The sequence below is a fragment of the Sardina pilchardus genome, chromosome 8, assembly GCF_963854185.1.
Source record: "Sardina pilchardus chromosome 8, fSarPil1.1, whole genome shotgun sequence".
Classification (NCBI taxonomy): Eukaryota; Metazoa; Chordata; class Actinopteri; order Clupeiformes; family Clupeidae; genus Sardina; species Sardina pilchardus.
The window spans coordinates 3,826,064-3,836,063 of NC_085001.1; the positions used below are offsets into that span (position 1 = coordinate 3,826,064).

Consider the following 10,000-nt stretch of genomic DNA (forward strand, 5'->3'; position numbering starts at 1 on the left):
CACACACTCACTTATACATACACCCCTAGCTAATGGCAGATGGACAGAGAGAATCCTCAGCTTTGCAGAGATTTACACATGCTAGAGGAGGACACAGCGTGAGCATGTGTGTCTGTGTGTGTGTGTGTGTGTGTGTGTGTGTGTGTGTGTGTGTGTGTGTGTGTGCGGTGGAGGGCACAGACACGAAGAGACTGAGAGTGAGGGAGACAGCACTGGCAGATGGAGAGACACAGACAGACAGACAGACCAAAGTAAAACTAATTTAACATCCAAAGTGACAAGGACTCTAACAGACAGACAGATGGACAGATACAGATACAGAGAATGAGGAAAAATGTGAAAGAGACAAATAAAGGACAAACAACAAGAGGGATAGAAAAAGAGAACGATGGAGGAATAGTCAATAGAGGAAAAGAGAGAAGGATGGAGAGAGTCAACAGAGCAAAGATAGAGGGATGGAGAGAGTCAATACAGCAAAGATAGAGGGATGGAGAGAGTCAACAGAGCAAAGATAGAGGGATGGAGAGTCAACAGAGCAAAGATAGAGGGATGGAGAGAGTCAACAGAGCAAAGATAGAGGGATAGAGAGAGTCAATAGAGCAAAGATAGAGGGATGGAGAGAGTCAACAGAGCAAAGATAGAGGGATGGAGAGAGTCAACAGAGCAAAGATAGAGGGATGGAGAGAGTCAATAGAGCAAAGATAGAGGGATGGAGAGAGTCAACAGAGGGGCTCATCAGCCTGCGGTCTGTGCTGAGCTCTTAAAGTGTAAGTTTGGCGGAAATTGAAAATAAAGCTATTTTCTGAATGAAAATACATCAACTAAGCCGTGGAGGAAGTAATTTTCGCTCATCACGCAGTACAGAGCTAGCACGGGCAGGACCGACAGCCCAAAATCGCAAACAGTGGGTGTGGATGGGGATTGGAGCCACACGCTTTCAAAATCGCATTTTTAAACCACTAACAGTGCTCAAAACAGCGCCAAACCTCATCAGTAGCTTGCTCTAGGTGTCTACACATAAAATGAAGCACCAATCAGTCTGTAAACTTTGGAATAGTCAGTATACACGTAGAATCAATTCGAGACCGCAACACCCCATCTGAAGCACAGACATGTCTCGCGAGATCTCACACGAGAGGTCGTGGACTTTCCTTCGTGAGGAGCTGGAAGGGGTTATATTCATAACAGTCTTCTTTTATAAACGTCGGGTTCATGAGCCAAGTTGTTGGTGCTTCGTTTTATGTGTAGACACCTAGAGCAAGCTTCTGACGAGGTTTGGCGCTGTTTTGAGCAATGTTAGTGGTTTAAAAATGCGATTTTGACTACCTGTAGGAATAGGTCCCGTGCTTCCGTGTGAGATCTCGCGAGACATTTCTGTGCTTCAGATGGAATTGCGGTCTCGAATTGATTCTACGTGTATACTGACTATTCCAAAGTTTACAGACTGTTTGGTGCTTTGTTTTATGTGTAGACACCTAGAGCAAGCTACTGATGAGGTTTGGCGCTGTTTTGAGCAATGTTAGTGGTTTAAAAATGCGATTTTGAAAGCGTGTGGCTCCAATCCCCATCCACACCCACTGTTTGCGATTTTGGGCTGTCGGTCCTGCCCGTGCTAGCTCTGTACTGCGTGATGAGCGAAAATTACTTCCTCCACGGCTTAGTTGATGTATTTTCATTCAGAAAATAGCTTTATTTTCAATTTCCGCCAAACTTACACTTTAATGATGCACATTAGGGATTACTATCGGAACTGCAGCTGAGCTGGTAGTGCTCCAGCACAGAGCGCCTTGTCTGGTGTTGTCTGGTGTAGTTTGATGTAGTCTGGTGTAGTCTGGTGTAGTCTGGGCTGGGCTGGTGTAGTCTGGTGTAGTCTGATGTAGTCTGGTGTAGTCTGGTCTGGGCTGGTGTAGTCTGGTGTAGTCTGGGCTGGTCTGGTGTAGTCTGGTGTAGTCTGGTGTAGTCTGATGTAGTCTGGTGTAGTCTGGGCTGGGCTGGTGTAGTCTGGTGTAGTCTGGTGTAGTCTGGGCTGGTGTAGTCTGGTGTAGTCTGGTGTAGTCTGGGCTGGGCTGGTGGGTTCTGGTTGGGTGTAGTCTGGGCTGGTGTAGGCTGGTGTAGTCTGGTGTAGTCTGGGCTGGTGTAGTCTGGGCTGGGCTGGTGGGTTCTGGTTGGGTGTGGTCTGGACTGGTGTGTCTGGGCTGGGCTGGGCTGGGCTGGTGTAGTCTGGTCTGGTCTGGTCTGGTGTGGGCTGGGCTGGTGTAGTCTGGTCTGGACTGGTCTGGTCTGGACTGGTGTAGTCTGGTCTGGTCTGGTGTAGTCTGGGCTGGACTGGGCTGGTGTGGGCTGGTGTAGTCTGGTGTGGTCTGTTCTGGTGTAGTCTGGGCTGGTCTGGTGTAGTCTGGTCTGATCTGGTGTGTCTGGGCTGGACTGGGCTGGTGTAGGCTGGTGTAGTCTGGTGTGGTCTGTTCTGGTGTAGTCTGGTCTGGTCTGGTGTAGTCTGGTCTGATCTGGTGTAGGCTGGGCTGGGCTGGTCTGGGTTGGTCTGGTGTAGGGCGGGAGTGAGAGTGTGAGCGTGAGCCTGAAGGAGGGAAATGGGAGAAACAGGCCCTTTGTGTTCCTGTGTGAAGGGGAATCACATTTGGCTAATTGGGAGGAGATTAGGCCTCTGAGACCAAAGAGCTACATGTGTGTGTGTGTGTGTGTATGTGTGTGTGTGTGTGTATGTTTGGAGAGAAAACACAAATTAGTCACAAATCAGGCAATTAGATGAAGGCAGCACAGCGCAGCCTCATGGAGCACAGCTCAGATCACTGACACTAATGAACCAGACGCTGAAGTGGAACGGCTACATTACCAACGATAGACAGAGAAAGAGGGAGAGAGAGAGAGAGAGAGGGAGAGAGAGAGGGAGGAAGAGAGAGAGGGGGGGGGGAGAGGGGGGGTAGGGAGAGAGGAAGGGATAGAGAGAGAAAAAGTGAGGGGCAGAGATAGAGAGAGAAAGAGAGAGAGAGGAAGAGAGAGGAAGAGAAAGAGAGAGAGATGGACAAAGAGTGAGAGAGATGCAGTACACCAAGGACAGTGTGCACTACAAGGTCAGAAGCTGCAACAGAGGACCAATGGAGGGTCTGCAGGACGCTCCCAAATGGAGCATCCTGCCATGACATCACACTGTGGCCATGCCCATGTAACGGGTGCCAGCTAGTTAGCTGTGCTGTGGAGCGTTAGTAAACCTCACTCCCCGACGCCTCAAGAGCGCTGCTGGCATGAAAGCTAGTAGCCTGGGCTTTTAGCTGGATTGTTAGCGCGCTCGACTTCGACTCGACTCCTGATCCGAGGTGCTGCTGTTATGGGCGCCGGAATCCGGGCGTGTGCAGGGCTGAACCACGGTGGTTCAACACAACGCAGGTTGCACCCACATTACCAGACAGATATCACACTTTGGCTATGCCCACATTACCAGACAGATATCACACTTTGGCTATGCCCACATCATCAGGCTGATATCACACTTTGGCTATGCCCACATCATCAGGCTGATATCACACTTTGGCTATGCCCACATCATCAGGCTGATATCACACTTTGGCTATGCCCACATCATCAGGCTGATATCACACTTTGGCTATGCCCACATCATCAGGCTGATATCACACTTTGGCTATGCCCACATCATCAGGCTGAAATCACACTTTGGCCACGCCCACATGCCCACATTACCAGACTGAAGTGATCAACATCAGATTATCCCCCTTGATGTGCCACAGATCTCAAACTGGACGTGTTATGGGACTCATGGTGCGAGTCTCAGCTGTGGCATATCCACCCATACTGCTCTCCCAGCAGGCTACCCTGGAGAGCTACAGCACATAGCAGATTATAATCACACACTGCTCATCCTGATCATGTAATCTCCCTGTCTAAGATGGCCATCTAGCACTTCTCCTGTCAGGTGCAGTGTACACTACAGTAATCCTGCTCTCTGCAGCCTGCTCCATAGAGGCACGTGATGATGAGGCCAATCTCCTGTAGATATAGTATACATACAGTAATCTCCTATAGATTTACATACAGTAATCTCCCTCTCTGGCCACAGCTGAGCTACTCTGTACAGTACAAGTATACGTTGATGAACTCCCTATAGACTTGTATAAAGGTGTCATCTGAAAAGAGAATTAATTGACTACAATTAATTGTACAGGTTATAGGATGTAATAGGCTATAATAATGTAAGTAATTTATTGTGATGTTAGTTCATAAATATATATTCTTTTATTGGGCCAAAATTAGTCATCACTGGGGGTGTGTTGGTACTGAACTAAACACACACACACACACACACACACACACACACACACACCTGTATCTTCAGTAAGAGTGGTCAGATCATTATCTGGTGTGTGTTGTTGATCCTGAACTGAACACACACACACACACACACACACACACACACACACACACACACACACACACACACACACACACACACACACACACACACACACACACACACACACACACACCTGTATCTTCAGTAAGAGTGGTCATATCTGGTGTGTTGAGATTGAACTGAACACACACACACACACACACACACACACACACACACACACACAAACACACACACACACACACACACACACACACACACACACACACACCTGTATCCTCAGTGAGAGTGGTCATCTCTGGTGTGTGTTGATGCTGACGAACACACAGGACTATATCTCCAGTAAGCGGCTCAGAGGGTAGGTACAGTGCCATGTTGTGCCTTCTCACTGCGCCCCTAGTGCCATCCCCTGCCCTGTCCCTCAACAGCTAAACCCTTCCTCCATGACAGCTATGGTGCTGGCATATAGATAGATAGATAGATAGATAGATAGATAGATACTTTATTGATACCCAAGGGGAAATTCAAGATTATTGAAGTGCCACCACTGTGTATTTCTATGGCTCTGTGGTAAACATGAATTAGGAGAGTTAGGCCTACGGCTTACACTGCCCTCTATAGGCTGATAATTGTATTACAGCACATCAGCCTTCTTTATAAACTAGAATAGAAGGTAAGCGATCACTCTGGATGAATTTGTGATGCAAATGTACTCTTGAGCATGTTATTATTCTCGTTCAGTACTGGTGCAGAGACTAGAGACGAGGCGTATCGTTACGTCAGTTCACTGGGAAAGGCCAGACTGCTCTGGAAGGGTTTACTATATGCTCTCTGTTCTTGATGAAGTTTTTTACCTCAGTTTCATTTATGCAGTAATGTATAGAAGTATGTTTATTTGCTTTTCTATTGGGTTGTTTGGGTAATAGCGTGTTGATTTATTGTCGGTTAAGGGGATGGGCGTTTGTCACTGGCTTTATAATTTGTGTTTTTTGAGGCAGTTAGGTTGTGTGTGTTTGTTTATTGGGTTCATCAGTGTGTGTGTGTGTGTGTGTGTGTGTGTGTGTGTGAGCCCTACAACCCAGTGAGTGAACTACAGAGTTCTGTAACTCATCAACCCACAGCCAAAATGTATGTGTGTGTGTGTGTGTGTGTGTGTGTGTGTGTGTGTGTGTATGTGTGTGCGTGTGTTTGCTGTGTGTGTGTGTGTGTGTGTGTGTGTGTGTGTGTGTGTGTGTGTGTGTTTGTGTCACCAGTGTATTTGCTGTGTATGTGTGTCACCAGTGTGTTTACTGTGTGTGTGTGTTTGTGTCAGCAGTGTGTTCACTGTATGTGTGTGTGTGTGTGTGTGTGTGTGTGTGTGTGTGTTTGTGTGGGTGTGGGTGTGTGTGTCACCAGTGTGTTTACTGTGTATATGTGTTTGTGTAAGCAGTGTGTTTGCTGTGTGTGTGTGTGTGTGTGTGTGTGTGTGTGTGTGTGTGTGTGTAAGTGTGATTGAGTCAGCAGTGTGTTTGCTGTGTGTGTGTGTGTGTGTGTGTGTGTGTGTGCCATGACTTCATGCGGGCCGGTAGAGAGTCCAGTCCAGTCAGTCGGGCGCCTCTCGCAGCGCGACCCGTCCTGCGCCGGTCGGTCCAGTCGTCCAGACGTCTCGTCGAGGAGGAAGCGAAAATGGCGACGAGCGCAGTAGCACTGGCGTTACTCGGCCTCCTGCTGCCCCTGCCAAGAAGCGGATCAGCAGGAGCCCCGGCCTGGGAGACGGTTAGTGTGTGTGTGTGTGTGTGTGTGTGTGTGTGTGTGTGTGTGTGTGTGTGCGTGTGTGTAAAAGAGAGGATAAGTGGAAATCTCTGAGCCGGGCAGGGGAAGCTCTGGAGTTTGTAAATAGTTGGGACATCTGTAAAGTGCATTGACCCCTCAATCCTCTGCTGTTTCTGCTCCCCGGGGGAGAGTTTGATTTAAAATGTTTAATACAGTTTCTTGGCATGAAATCACTCAGCTGCATATGGAAGTCCTCATTTTTATCTGGTCACAGCGCGCTCGGAATATTTGCTTTACGCTCTCCTAGACAGACAACTGTGTATACGTTAACTCGTGAAGTCGCACGGAGAACCGTTGCTGACACCAGCGCCGGGGCCTCTGTGAACAAATGTTCCTCAAACAGGCCTCACATGATTTATGCTAACGCTAACATGATCTTGACCACAGGCTGATTTATCTACACTAATAAGAACATGATCTCTACCCTAACGCTCACTCCCAGTCTAAAACAGGCTGTGCTTGTCATTATTGTTATCCTCACACCCAGAAAGTCATCTGGCAGCTAGCTGACATAGTTTTAATGGATCGTCCAAATAATGTAGGGGAGGCTGTCAAAGCCATGTGAAATAAATGGATGAACTAGCGTGACTTTAGGTTATTTGTGATGACAGAGCCATACTGTATGAGACAAATGGATGCCCTAGCATGAGTCTGGCTTATTTCTAATGACAAAGACATATGAAATAAATGGATGCCCTAGCCTTGCGTGACTTTGGCTTATTTGTGATGACAAAGATATGAAATAAATCCATGCACTAGTGTAAGTATGGGTTACTTTTCTCCACCGATAATGCCATAATAATGATTGGATGCCCTAGTGTGTTTAAATTATTTGTGATGGCAAAGCCATATAAAATGAATGTATAGCTAGTGTGAGGTTGGCTATTTGTGATGGCAAAGCCATATAAAATGAATGTACTGTACTGTATGTGCTAGCATGAGGTGGCTTATTTGTGATGGCAAAGCCATATAATGAATGCATGTGCTAGCGTGAGGTGGCTTATTTCTGTCCTCTTGTCTTTCAGAGCTTTCTAAACTCACTGGACCCCCATGATACTGAATATTACTTTGGCGCCATCGCCACTGATGCAGGTTGTCGCACTACTCCATAAATAGCAACTGTTCTAAAATCACATCTCATTTACACACCCTGTGAGACTCAGAATCAGAGTTACAGTAGAATCAGCTTTATTGGCCAGGTTTATGTAAACAAACAAGGTATTTGACTCTGGTTTTATCAGGTTAATTTGGGCTAACTGACCCTTTCTCCCTCCCCCCTCCTCCCCTCAGTGCCTGTCGTTGAGCTGCTGTGGACAGACTGTCTTTGGGATGAAGCCCCTGCTGGGCTCCAGGGCCCCAGGCGCTGTGCTCTTCACACCCAGCGCGGGAGCTTGCTGCTGGGCCGCGGTGAGCAGGAGGGGTCCCTGTCCTGCCCCGGAGTGGTGGAGACGACGCTGAACTCCACCGTGAGCAGCGTGCGGAGGAGCGAGCCGGGGTGCTGTGAGACCCTGGGGGCGCTGGGCCCGCCCCACGCCAAAGCCGTCCTCTCCGTCTGCAGGGGCCACATGGTGAGTCTGAGTCAGACCTGTAGGGGGCGCTCTGGGGTAGTAGTGCAGCAGAGCATCAGTGCTCTGGGGTAGTAGTGCAGCATCAGTGCTCTGGGGTAGTAGTGCAGCATCAGTGCTCTGGGGTAGTAGTGCAGCATCAGTGCTCTGGGGTAGTAGTGCAGCAGAGCATCAGTGCTCTGGGGTAGTAGTGCAGCATCAGTGCTCTGGGGTAGTAGTGCAGCATCAGTGCTCTGGGGTAGTAGTGCAGCATCAGTGCTCTGGGGTATTAGTGCAGCAGAGCATCAGTGCTCTGGGGTAGTAGTGCAGCATCAGTGCTCTGGGGTAGTAGTGCAGCATCAGTGCTCTGGGGTAGTAGTGCAGCAGAGTATCAGTGCTCTGGGGTAGTAGTGCAGCATCAGTGCTCTGGGGTAGTAGTGCAGCATCAGTGCTCTGGGGTAGTAGTGCAGCAGAGTATCAGTGCTCTGGGGTAGTAGTGCAGCATCAGTGCTCTGGGGTAGTAGTGCAGCATCAGTGCTCTGGGGTAGTAGTGCAGCATCAGTGCTCTGGGGTATTAGTGGAGCATCAGTGCTCTGGGGTAGTAGTGCAGCAGAGTATCAGTGCTCTGGGGTAGTAGTGCAGCAGAGTATCAGTGCTGTTACTGCAGTCAGGGTGGAGTGTGTGTGATGCTCTGGTGTTCCAGCATGGTGTGGTTGTGACGGAGAGGAAGTGTGTGATTGTGTGACTGGTGTTCCCACATGGTGTGGTTGTGATGGAGAGGAGGTGTGTGATTGTGTGTGTGTGTGTGATTGTGTGACTCTGACGGTGTGGTTATGATGGAGAGGAGGTGTGTGTGTGTTTGTGTGTGTGTGATTGTGTGACTCTGGTGTTCCAGCATGGTGTGGTTGTGATGGAGGGGAGGAGGTGTGTGATTGTGTGACCCTGACGGTGTGGTTATGATGGAGAGGAGGTGTGTGTGTGTTTGTGTGTGTGTGTGTGTGTGTGTGTGTGTGTGTGTGTGTGTGTGTGTGTGTGATAGTGTGACCCTGGTGTTCCAGCACGGTGTGGTTGTGATGGAGGGGAGGTGTGTGTGTGTGTGTGTGTGTGTGTGTGTGTGTGTGTGTGTGTGTGTGTGTGTGTGTGTGTGTGTTGTGTGTGTGATTGTGTGACTCTGGTGTTCCAGCACGGTGTGGTTGTGATGGAGGGGAGGTGTGTGTGTGTGTGTGTGTGTGTGTGTGTGTGTGTTTGTGTGTGTGATTGTGTGACTCTGGTGTTCCAGCACGGTGTGGTTGTGATGGAGGGGAGGTGTGTGTGTGTGTGTGTGTGTGTGTGTGTGTGTGTGTTTGTGTGTGTGATTGTGTGACTCTGGTGTTCCAGCACGGTGTGGTTGTGATGGAGGGGAGGAGGCTGCACATCCGCCCGCTGCTGCAGAAGCACGTCCCTCTGGCTCCACCCAACATGCCTCCACCCAACATGCCTCCACCCAACATGGCTCCACCCAACATGCCTCCACCCAACATGCCTCCACCCAACATGCCTCCACCCAACATGGCTCCACCCAACATGCCTCCACCCAACATGCCTCCACCCAACATGCCTCCACCCAACATGCCTCCACCCAACATGCCTCCACCCAACATGGCTCCACCCAACATGGCTCCACACAGCCTGGCCCTCATAGGGACACAGCTCACCCAGAGCTCTGCTGGGGCTACAGCAGCCATGACCCCATCACCATCACCGGACGACGCCCTGAAGGGCATACACTACCCACAGAGGGCTACAGCAGCTACGAACCCCTCGTCCAGTGCAGGTCAGGCCTGGGTGCTCAACAGCTGTGAGAGGGGTGTTGGATTGATTATTGGCAGTAATTCTGTGATCAGGAAATGCACTGTGTAATACTATAACATACTGTAAAGTGCAGGGATGTAGTGGAGGCTAAACGCGAGTAAACACAGTTTAGCCACCTCTGAAATAGAGTTTATCCACCTCTGAAAGTGATCCCCAGCGATATTGTATTAACGAGAGCGATATTTGTGTATAGTTATCGTTATAGTTATCGTTCTTGGTGTGAACGGCCCTTACAGTAATACTGTGTAAGTAATGTGTAAGTAAATGTGTGTATGTTAGTAATGTGCATATGAGTGTGTGTGTGTGTGTGTGTGTGTGTGTGTGTGTGTGTGTGTGTGTGTGTGTTTGTCCTCCAGTCCAGCAGAGGCAGCGGCGAGCTGCTCTGAGCTCTGAGGTGTCTCATCTGGAG

General features: G+C 49.2%; 1 protein-coding gene across 2 annotated transcripts in view; it reads left to right on the forward strand.

Moving 5' to 3' along the window:
* Window positions 1–5,911: 5,911 nt before the first annotated feature.
* adamts13 (ADAM metallopeptidase with thrombospondin type 1 motif, 13) overlaps window positions 5,912–10,000 on the forward strand; it is a 27,824-nt gene continuing 23,735 nt past the window's right edge. For both annotated transcript variants that reach the window (XM_062542389.1, XM_062542390.1), the window contains exons 1-5: window positions 5,912–6,139; window positions 7,222–7,288; window positions 7,487–7,764; window positions 9,118–9,553; window positions 9,948–10,000. The exon at window positions 9,948–10,000 is cut by the window's right edge and continues 81 nt beyond it. In XM_062542389.1, the coding sequence (XP_062398373.1) occupies window positions 5,939–6,139; window positions 7,222–7,288; window positions 7,487–7,764; window positions 9,118–9,553; window positions 9,948–10,000 (1,035 nt within the window). In that variant the 5' untranslated portion in view covers window positions 5,912–5,938. The remainder of the gene's footprint in view (window positions 6,140–7,221; window positions 7,289–7,486; window positions 7,765–9,117; window positions 9,554–9,947) is intronic.